General features: G+C 36.4%; 1 protein-coding gene across 10 annotated transcripts in view; it reads right to left on the bottom strand.

Annotated features, from left to right (window-relative positions):
* UTRN (utrophin) overlaps positions 1-12,130 on the bottom strand; it is a 497,949-nt gene that overhangs the window by 308,369 nt on the left and 177,450 nt on the right. For all 10 annotated transcript variants that reach the window (XM_072826596.1, XM_072826601.1, XM_072826576.1 and 7 more), the window contains 6 exons: positions 7,569-7,703; positions 5,809-5,958; positions 4,379-4,540; positions 3,793-3,921; positions 2,719-2,892; positions 867-1,022 (listed from right to left, as the gene is read on the bottom strand). In XM_072826596.1, the coding sequence (XP_072682697.1) occupies positions 867-1,022; positions 2,719-2,892; positions 3,793-3,921; positions 4,379-4,540; positions 5,809-5,958; positions 7,569-7,703 (906 nt within the window). The remainder of the gene's footprint in view (positions 1-866; positions 1,023-2,718; positions 2,893-3,792; positions 3,922-4,378; positions 4,541-5,808; positions 5,959-7,568; positions 7,704-12,130) is intronic.

Below are 12,130 nucleotides of genomic sequence, written 5' to 3'. Positions count from 1 at the left end.
AACACATCACAATATTGCCAAGAAGGTTTTATTTAAACATGTTTATTGTTATTTTGTTTTCTTTTGCTCTGCTTTCCTGGTTTCAGGGTAGAGTACTCAGTAAGATAAGACATTAAATCTGCTGAATATAGTCATCCATAATAAATGGCCAAAAATCCCCCTGCAGATTCACTAAGGCACTAAGATGCACAAATTATATGTTTCTTAAAAGGCTTTTAGATCCTGCTAGATTACTGTAAACTTGCTGACGCTTACCATTTATTAGAGTCCCAATGTTTTAACATTTCTCAGTAGACTATTCCATTTAAAAATCCAAGGACCAATAACTTGAGTTTATACAGAGGCTATTACTGGTAGAATTTTCTTAGAATAACTTAGGAAGTGTGACTAGCCATTGAAAATATAAAAATAAGGGCAGCCCAGGTGACTCAGCGGTTTAGCGCCACCTTCAGTCCAGGGCCTGATCCTGGAGACTGGGGATCAAGTCCGCATCGGGCTCCCTACATGGAGCCTTGCTTCTCCCTCTGCCTGTGTCTCTGCCTCTCTCTCTCTCTCTGTCTCTTTCTGTGTGTGTGTGTGTGTCTCTCATGAAAAATAAAATCTTTAAAATGTATATATGTGTGTGTGTGTGTGTGTGTGTGTGTGTGTATAAATGAGTCTGGATTAAATATCAAAAGTAAATTTCTCTACAATTATTCATCATTGTAATGTTAACATACAGATGTAAAGAAATACAATAAAAAAATACTGGGATAATTGAGAAGACTATTATCAGTGCCATAAAATTCAAACATGCATTCTTCTAGGAGCAAAATTTTAAAATACATAAATGAGAGAGACACAGCGAGCAGTGGAGTTGCCCTTACCTGGGCACCCAGGTCATTGTAGAGAATCTTCAGAGAAGTCAGCTGCTCATCCATCCCCTTTGGGTTGTCAGTTTGTTGCTTCTGGACAATATGCCTTCCTGTTTTGATTACAGTCTCCACTTCAAGCTTGACTTCACTCAAAGTTTTATAGAGTTTCTTTAAAAGAAAGCAAAACACATTTTATACACTGTGGTGAAAAGTTGTTAATTGGAATCACTTCGGAACACAGCTTATACAGATTGACAGCTACAAAGTAACTCTGGAGATCAAAGGGCTTTATCTTCCTCGGCTTGGGCTCAAAGGATAAATGAAATGAAATCAAGGTTGCATTATCTTTTTAAAGTCAGATAAAAAAAATAAACTAACAGGAATTATACTTGTTTAAAAAACCCTCAAACATGTATTTTCAAGGTTTATGAACATACTTAGTAATAAAAACATTTTTCCTACATAAAATCGCAAAATATTAAGACTAAAAATTGAATGTCTACCATTTTTTAAATTACATTTTTTAAAAACCATAAATGCTATTACTAGAAAAAAAAGCCAACACTGACTCTATTTCCAGCTGTTGAAATTTGGAGTATTAACATTTGCTTTTTCTTAGAATTCTCTGAAGTACCAAGTCTACCTCAATAAGAATGTATACTCCATATATCAAGATGTATGTAACTATAAGAAATTGGAGTTATGTAGGTCAAATTCAGAGCTATCCTCATCCTAGTTACCTTGAAACCAAAAAGCTTTTATCTGGGTAACTTCTCTTGTTCTGTCTACCATGATCTTGACCTGAAACATCTCCTGTGGCGTTGTCACATAATAATGAATCAGTGGACTAAGTTACACAAGGTCAAGGATAGTGCTTACTCTGCTGATCTCTGTGTCTCATTAAATCAATAAATACTTACATCTACACTCACACACACATACATGCACACAAATGCAAACATACACACTTTCACAAACACATATACTTATACAGCCACAAATTTACCCTGTTTATTCTTCTACCCATTCCAGCTTTCGAGTACACAAAACTTCAGTGTGTAACAAAGAGACTGCAATTTTGAAAAGCATAAAAAACTCTCCCCAGACTTTCATCTTAACAAGTATCATGTTAAGTTTCTTCATGATTCTCCTCAAAAAGAAGACTAATTGTAAGATTGTGTATACTTAGCCACATTATTTTTAAATTTCTACTCAACTGCACTATAATGTTCAAGCCTAAAATAGTAATAAGGCCTTATAAATAACTTCTTCTTTCACATCTTAGGTTTAAACTTGAATTTAAAATCTTACTTTCCTAGAGAATGACTTTTTTATGTTATAATATTCCTGACATTCATTCTAAGTATAATTTCTGTCATTTTTAGGCTTAAACTTTTTTTAAGTTAAAATTCAAAGTTTTACTTTCTTTAAGAATGATTTTCTTTTACACTATAATATTCCTGACATCTATTCTCAGTATGGTTCTTCTAGGTGACTCAAACTTATCCTTTAAAGCTTAACTTATTAGTCACATTCTGTCAAAATCTTCCCTAACTTCATACTGTGATTAAGATGTGTTACCCTTGTTTTTTAAATCATGTTATATGCATGTCTATTCCAGCTTCCTTATCTTGTTACATTGTAATAATTGATTTTATTCTCTCCTACCTGTCTCTCTTTATCTCTTCTAATGTCCTTGAAGGACAGGACCACACTTCTTATTTTTAGCCTCTTCTTCACCATCAAACTCTATTCTTAGCTCACCATAGACTAGTAATTATTAAAGCATGTATGTAAGCACTAGATGAAGCCATATTAGCTGCTGAAAAACCCACTGAACACATTAGCCACCCAATGGCCTCACCATACACTTGTCCAGATGGTTCTGTATGATGTCAGGATCCACGTCCTTCACGTCCAGAACATGAAGTTCTGCTTTCACACAATCCAACACACGTTTGCAATCAAGCATGCGCTGTTCAAAGTTAGCGGGCTTCTGGAAAAGCTGGAACTTTGTGGACACCTCTCGAAGTTTCCTCTGTTTCCAGAAATGAACAAAAGAAGCAATTCACATCAGAATGATAATCTCTCTCAGCAGATGATATTAGTACAATACACACCACTAAAAAGCTACAAGATAAAGCAGCAATAAAAACATTCCTTAAAGGGACACCTGGGTGCCTCAGTGGTTGAGCATCTGTCTTCAGCTCAGGGCGTGATCCCAGGGTCCCAGGATCTAATCCTGCATTGGGCTCCCTGCAGGGAGCCTGCTTCTGCTTCTGCCTATGTCTCTGCCTTTCTCTGTGTCTCTCATGAATACATAGATAAATTTTTTTAATTCCTTAAAGAAACAGAGGCTACCCAATCACCTGAGTGAACTACACAGCACAATGTCATGAATTACTTGACAGAGTATCAGTCTAAGACATAATAAAAAGCTAAACTGGCCTCGCTGAAATTAAAACTTCGCAAAATTTCTCACCTGTTTGAAAGATATAGCTTAGGAACCTAAAACTCAAAATGCCCTTCCAAGCAAGCTCAGAGTCAAAGTCAATCCTGCATCCACCATGAAACAACTAGGTGGTCTGCGTCCCATGCTCTCAGGCTACCCCATGCACCAGTCACACCAGAACTGCCAGAGGCGCTGCATTAATGGAAATATCTATAGAAAGATAACTTCTAAATCTAGCTTGCTCTCTCTTCTCAATGCAATTATAAAATCAGATTCAATATTTTCCACCCATACAACAATTTGTTTCTGCTGCCTTGCCCAGGATGCAATGCACCTCCGATACATTATCTCCATCCCACTCTTTACATCATAAAGAAGAGCAAAAGCATACTAGTAATTGGCTTTTTCTCGTTTTTTTTTTTTCTTGTTTTTTTTTTTTACACCCAATGCATCAAAAAGTGAAAAGGAGCTGCTCTCCCTCTTCACCTGTAGCACATCCATCTGACTTCCTCCTCTGGCATTCCTGCTTTCTGGGGAAGTCGGAGGCTGGGAGCGTATGTTTCTTCTCAACTCCTCCAGAGTCAACTCGTGGGCAGAGATCTCTGCTTGGATTTTCTACAACAAAGAGATTAGAAAGGGGAGAACGTCTTCTTTATTAAAAGTTCCAGATAGTCACACAATACATGAGAATATGTTGACCAGTATACATTAGCATCTGTAACTGTAAACTTTTTAAGCTCTAAAAAGTTTAATAATAATACGGGCCACCTGTATTGCAGGACTACTATGTGAACATAAAATTAAGATCTTTGCGTTTGTCATTTCTAATGCTCACTGCTTATTTATAAAGAAGGAAATTTCCCAACTTCATAAATACTATTTTAACATTTGTCAGGTCTCACAGAGAAAGCAAAAGAACTCCAAAACCCATATGCTGCTCCACAAATGAGGTCAATCTTTCTCTCAATGACTCCGTTTGGAATGGCAAGAGGGGCCAGTTATCTTGTGGGTAAGGAAGCAATTAAATATGCTCTTTTTACAACTCAAAAGCCCTCAAAATCCATGGCAGTACCTGAGCTTCCTGTGGAACTTGGAAGGCATCTATTCTATCAGTCAAGTACGTTGTAAGCTGCTTGTCCAGCTCCCCTAAGCTCTCCTGCAAGACTTGAAGCATGTGGTCGGTTTCCCGTAGGACCTGGAGTTGCTTTTCCAAAGAAATCTGCTTGCTCTCTGCCTACACAGGGGAAAAATCAAATCATTAGCTGCTCAGCACAAATATAAAGAGCTGAATATAAGAAAACCCATATATTCTGGTCACCAAGAAAGAAACAGAATGTAAAAGCAGTATATTTGGCCTACACTGTAAATAAATAATAACTAGCAAAGATAACAGTGACAAGATTCTTCTAGTCTCTTATTTACCTTACAATGAATTACTAATTTTTACTTCTTTGTATATACAATGACAAAATATAAGAATGCCCTTGAGGGCGTTATGCTAAGAGAAATGAGTCAGAGAAGAGCAAACAGCATATCATCTCATTTATATGTGGAATCTAAAACAAACAAAAAGAAAACCAAGCTCACAGATACAAGAACAAATTGATAGTACTAAGAGAGTAGATCTTAAAAGTCCTCATTACAAGAAAAAAAAATTGTGACTATGTATGGTGAGGGATATTAGCTAAACCTACTGTGGTGATCATTTCACAATGTGTACAAATATCAAATCATTATGTTGTATACCTCAAAGTAATAAAATGTTGTATTTCAGTTATATCTCAATAAAAAAAGGAAACAGTAAAGTTTTCCCATATAACATTAAACAGAGACAATAAAAATGTCATTTATTACCAATTTAGACATTTTTAGGAGTCCACAATAAGCCTATCAATAACTATATAAAATATAACATAATTGCCCATCAGTAGAGTGAACATTTAAATCTCTTTTTTTCCCCACAGTTTCAAATTCTACAGATTGGCATATGTATTGAACCACTATGTGCTGCACTTTTGGGGTAAGTTTGATACTATTCATGACTTAAACATCAATCATTATTTAATATGTGTTTGAAAACATGTAATATCCATCCAACCCTCCTATGAAGAAAAATCTCTGTTCTATACTTACTGATATGAACGTGCATGTTGTGATACATTCTGGATGTGTGTCTAAGAGACAATGACATTTTATAACAGCAACTTATATGAAATTCAGGTGGCCCTAATATTTACTAGGATAATATGAGTTATTATTCTTATATACAGCTACAATATCCTTAAAGGAAATTACATAGTTCTTAAGTAGAAACAATCTCAAAGATAGAGTTTTTTAATCATCAAACTTCTGCTTGCTCTGTAAGTGTTAAGTTTACTCTCCCCCCTCCCCCCCAGTATTTCAATGTCCTCAACACCCCAACTCGTCCCCTCGGTAAAAGTTCTTGAGGTCAGCTCTATAACGTGAGACCTATCAACACCCCTGGTATCCCCCAATTCTTACCAGGTGACTCAGTTCTTCGTATCGATTATTAAAAGCCTCCAGTTTCTCGCTGATTATATCATCAAGAATCCCCCCATCAATCAGAGTCTGGCCAAGTTCTCGAATCTGGGTGCGATTATCTGCTGGATGTCGCAAAACAGATTCCAGAGACTAGACAAGGAAAGGGGAAAAATATGCATTTACTGAGGCAAACTGTATCAAGGATCCTAAAAATGTCTACTTTTTTTAAATAAGTAATTCCATTCTCTAGAAATCTACCTAAAGAACAGGATCAGAAATGAGGTAGATGATTAATTTACAAAAATATCCATCATGGTATTAATAAATACCTAAAATCGAAAACTCATTATGAATGAAGATGATACATGTTACTAGAATTTCATAAAAATAACTTTAGTAATTATTAATTATATTATATATTATATATAATATATATATTATAGAGAAATTTATGGTTTGATGCACAGCAAAAACACATACAAGCAAAATTATCTCAAATTTTTATTGACTATATCACTAAACACAGGTACTCATTTTTCTACAACATACACAGAATGTTAGGCACTGTTTTATATATACACTTTTTATATTCATAAATCTAATTAGCTAGATGGGATAAATACTATTTCCATATTACAGATGGGAAAACTGAAGCTCACAGAGAATAAATACAAAAATACACAGTAAAAAGAAGATCTACAATTCCAACTTTATGACTCTAAAGGCTTTTTTCCATTACTATAATGTACTGCCTTCCAGTATGGATAGAAAATAATAATAATAATAATAATAATAATAATAATAATAATGAAAAAATATACCAAAATGTTTAAAAGTGCTTTACTTGCTTTTTACTTCTATTTTTCATATTTCTAGAAAGCACATATTTTAGTTCTCATATTAGAAAAATACGTTTTAAAGTAAGCGTTTCATACTTTTACGTATTCTCTCAACTTCTCTATCTTACTTTAGAAGCGACATCTTTTCTCTTAGTGTCTGGCTCTTAGACTTCAGTTATCACATTGGACTCGTTTCTGACCTTCAGTCCAGTGATCCACTCAGTCACCACACTGTGTCCTTTCCATTTTAAAAGCAAATGTACCCTCTTCCTCCTCTTTTATTTTAAGCAAATCTACTCTCTTCACATTTTAATCCATTTAAGAAACAAGTATTAAGTTAATCGTGTGCCACATGCTGTGCTGGTAACTTGGAAACAATGAGATAGCAGGTCCATTTCTTAGCCTCGTGGAGCTCAAGCCCAGACCTGGACACAAGCTCCTAGGACAGAATCCTGGGCGTCAAATACTAACCACTCTAACCTGTCCCCATCTCTTCACATCGAAAGATAACAGAGCAAGAGCTATTGTAAACACAGCAGTTGCCATGAACAAGCAAAAATAACTTTATGAAGAAACAAGAGAGCAATTAAACTAAATAACAGAAGGCAGAGTTTTATCTGGGGAATGGTAAAAACAAGTTGGAAAACCACTAGAGTGCCTCACTAAGTGTACTAATGTCTAAAATGTACTAATTATCAAACAGCTAACCCAACCCACAAGGCTGATTATTTAGATTATTAGTGGGTCACCAATAATCTAAACATACATGACTGTATAAATACTTCAGGCAACGGAAGTTACGCTGAAAACTATGGAGAAAGCAAATGCGTTTGTCAACATCAAGCACCGTGTTCCTCATTGAATTACTCATTTGGCCTCACTGCAATGAAAAGAATCGCCACCCGCAACACAGATGCCCACCTCCAGGGCTTCATTGACAGCATCTGCCTTCTCAGGCAGGGCCTCAGTGCTCTTCATTCGCTCCTCCAAAGTGTTGAGCCAGGTGGTCTCAAGATCCAAATAGTGAAGCAGTTCAATCCAGCAAGACCATACTTCCTAAAGTGAGAAGAAGAAAGCTCTATTATATAAGAAGTCATTTCAGATGCAATGCAGCTCCAGTACTACACAGTCTCCCTAATCAATAACAATTTCATTCAAAGTATATTTGAAATTTTACAAACTGATGATGGTGGAATTTCAAATAAGTGGAAAAAACAAGGGGTGCCTGGGTGGCTCAGACAATTAAGTGTCTGCCTTCAGCTCAGGTCATGATTCCAGGATCCTGGGATCCAGCCCCACGCGGGCTCTTCTCCTCAGCAGGAGTCTGCTTCTCCCTCTCCTCCTGACTTGTGCTCTCTGTTGCGCTTTCTGTCTCCCTCACACAAATAAATAAATAAAATCCTTTTTTTTTTAAGTGACAAAAGTAAGAATCTTCAACAAATCAAATTAGACCAGTTGGTGGGGGATCAGGGGACAAAGAAAAACAAGTTGCCCCTCTCTGTACACTAAACTCCAAGGATCTGTTGAAATGCTGAAAACAAAACTATATATTTAGTAGAAAAAAAACAAGAGGGAAAACTATTAGTTTTTTTTAATAGAAACATAAAATGTACTCAATACTGCAACACTTTTTAATAATTATATAGGAAATTAGAATTCCCTGGCGTCTACCCTATTCCAACTGAGAGCTTACCAATATATCAATTTGCTGTATACTCTCTCCAATTTTTTCCTAAATTCCTATGAATGTGTCTATATATGAAGAGAATCACAATCAACCAAATGGAGTTAGACCACGCTCACTCTATTAGTCCCAATCATTTATCTCCTATTCCTAAGAGGAGTTCTGTGGGAAGAGGGATAAATTTATACTGCACTTTCTAGAAGCAAAATTATGAGAGAGGCTGCCCCTTCCCATACAGGATGAGCTTATATGATTGATAAATTTAGGAGAAAGAGTTCAGCACAGAGCCTTTTTCAGATCCATTTACTAAGAGAAGGCATATTCCAGGACTTCATAGGGAGTGTGTTTACCAGGTCAGGGGGCAGCAAATTTTTCTATAAAAGGCGAGACAGTAAATCTTTTAGGTTTCAGAGGCCATGTTCAGCCTCTGTCCCAGATTCTTTTTTGTTTATTGTGTATGTGTTTTGGTGTTTGAACCACCTTTTTAAAAAATATACAAACCACTTTTAGTTCACAAGTCATACAGAAACAGGCCATGAAGTGTATTTAATCATTGCTATAACCTGCCAATCCAGCTAAGACTTAACAGGGGAAAAGAGGTGTCTAGTCCTCCAAGTTTCTACAGACAGAAAGCAGACCAAGATCTACTCAGCTGCCAGCAGAACCTTATTTCCTACAGAGAAAAAAAGGATGGTTTCCAGAGAGGCACTCCCAAGAAACAAACTGGTCCCTAATCACACTAACAGCCCTACCTCTGGAGTAGGACACTGACCCCACACATGCACCTAGCTGGATTCCAGAATTACTATTATTAGATTTCAGAGTCACCATTACCAGTGATTGTTATTTGCCTTCTATTCTGCCAGCTTTTTTGAATGGAAGTGTCCACTGAGGTTTTCTTGTGCCCATCCCGCTACGGTATGTTGGGTCTATAAGGTGCAGCTAACCTATCTTTTTTATGTCAGGGTCACCAGATCCAGAGGCACTTCTCCCACACACCTGCATCTGAAGAAACTGCTTCAAGAAGCTACTTGCATCTGAACTTGATGCAGATCACAATACACTGGATTTTGAGCTTGATGCTGTACTGGATATGACCTTGGGCGTGCCTGGGAGAGCCTAAGTGCATTTTGCATGAGGGAACAACGTAACTGATTTATGGTCAGAGAGCAAAATATGGCAGACCAATAATAACCACAACACATTTTTGCCATTACTCCCATTAAGTGGCAAAATTGTTTTCTCCTCCCCTAGGATGTGGGCTGGCCTTGCAACCTGCTTAGAACAAAAGAATACTACAGAGGTGATGCTCTACCAAACTGTAGACCTAGCCTCTAAGGGGGCTGGCAGCCTCTGCTCTTTCCCTCCTAAAATCCAGCTGCCCTGCTGCAGAGAAGCCATAAAACAGAGAGCCTGTATGGACAAAGACCTGCGGCAGGAGAGGCCATCGTGAATGCCCCAGCTGAACGCCCAGACAAATGCAGCTACCTGGGGATCCCTGGGTGGTGCAGTGGTTTGGCGCCTGCCTTTGGCCCAGGGCACGATCCTGGAGACCCGGGATTGAATCCTACGTCGGGCTCCCGGTGCATGGAGCCTGCTTCTCCCTCTGCCTATGTCTCTGCCTCTCTCTCTCTCTATCATAAATAAATTAATTAATTAAAAAAAAAAGAATGCAGCTACCTGTGTGAGCTGTCCTATACCATATGGAGCAAAAGAGTCACTCAGCTGAGCCAAATCAGCCCACAGCATCATAAGAAATAATAAACGGCTATTTTTGTAAGCCACTATGTATGTTTCGGTGAGGTTTGCGTATTAGCAATTGGTATTACAATTGATAAACTGAAATATAAGTGCATATATTAAGTATATAAAAACATGGATGGGAAGAATATATACCAACTCTTGGATAATGATTACTTCGAGAAAGGGACTGAGAAAGATGGTATGAGATGGAAAAGGAGGAAACAGCCTGTAATGCTAATTTGTTTTATTTTGAAAACAAGATCTGGAAAAATAGGGCAAGATGTTAAGCTGTATCTGAAGGATACTTACACAGATGATACGTAGGTTATACAGACTATGTAGGTGATAGTAGTGCTATCTGTACTTTCCTAGAAGTTTGAAATATTTCATGATGTAAAAAAACATTTTTAAGGAATCCAAAAATAATCAAGGTAATAAATAAAGTTGGACACTGCCAAAAAAAAAAAAAAAAAAGCATTCTTACTCTAATTTAGGAATTTGGGCTATTTCTGCCCAAGATTCCTTAGTCATCTTGGACATCATTTAAGAGCATTTCAGTTTTTAAACTTCTTTTTTCATCTTTTCATTTCCCCCTTTAAAGATATCAAAGCTTCATCTCTCTTCTCTCTTATCATTTTTTATTGGCATTTTTCCTTTTCTCTCAAAGTAATTCTGCCAAATTAATTCCAAGGTAATTCTCAAAGCAATTCCAAATTTTCAACATGCATATTTTATTTCTCATCCTCAAATTTTCACCTCTGGGTCACAAACACAACTTGAAGAAATGACACAGAATACATACTGGTCTTTTATTAGCTTATGGCAACTTGGGGACTTTGTTCATTATTTACACATATTATGAGTCATTATTTTGGCTATAGATACATAGGAAAACAAAAATATGGGTAAAAAAACTACAGTAAAATTCAAGTCTAAGATCATTCACTAGGTCTCAAGATTAGGCATACATAATATTACATATTATGTTTACAGAATTTTAAATTTTAAATTCTCAATTGAGTAACCTCAGGTATTTTATGTTAGACAATACAGCTAACTTTTGAACAACAACACAGGTTTGAACTGTGTGGATACATCTATACATGGATTTTTTTTACAGTACAGTACTAGAAGTGTATTTTCTCTTTCTTATAATCTTCTTAACATTTTCTTACCTTACATTATTACTATTGTAATAATACAGTATGATACAAGAAACATGCGTGTTAATCGACCACTGATGTTATCAATAAGCTTCTGGTCAACAGTAGGCTGTTAGTAGTTAAGTTTTAGGGGAGTCAAAAGTTATAAACAGATTTTCGACTGGGTGACATTAGACATTAGGTGTGGTCAGTGCTCCTACCCGCCTTCCCACCCATATTGTTCAAAGATCAGCCGTATGTTAACATTAAGGAATGAGGTTTTTTTGACTTACAGCTTTCTCATTAACCAGTCTGAATTATACATACTTATCTTAGCACAAAATAGATTCAGAACAAGCAAGTATTGAATGAATTTAAATATCACAGCTGTGATTGTTTACTATTTTAGGATTTACCACAATACATTCATTTTAGGCTGAACTGAATTTCAATTATATTGTTTATAAACTGAAATGCTTCTTAAATCTTTTCAGTAGGATGCAACAAAAGTCACAACAATGTCAAAACAAGCAAGTAAAAATTTAATTAAAAAAAAAAAAAAACTCCTAGAATCACATCTACATCTTCAACCAACAGCCTAGGAGAGAGAAAATGGTCCAGGAAAATACCAACACATGCAAGTTGTTCTTTCTTCTGTCAGGTGATTCTCTAACTTCAGACACCAATCATAATAAAAGAACCTCAATTCACCTCCATGTACTAACCAGGCAAAACAAAACGAAGGAGAGGCTCACATTACATTGTTCTAGTATTTTAGAATTGGAACGGATCCTACAGATCATCTGAAATATGAAAATCTTGACGTCGCATATAAAAAAAGTAAATTCTAAAGATACAAAACAGCTGTCCCAAGAACCTTCTACTAATTGAAGGCGGATCTTGGTTTCCAATTT

Source organism: Canis lupus, chromosome 1, assembly GCF_048164855.1.
Source record: "Canis lupus baileyi chromosome 1, mCanLup2.hap1, whole genome shotgun sequence".
Lineage (NCBI taxonomy): Eukaryota > Metazoa > Chordata > Mammalia > Carnivora > Canidae > Canis > Canis lupus.
Note: the sequence above shows the minus strand (reverse complement) of the source record. Positions and strands in the feature narration are given on the sequence as shown.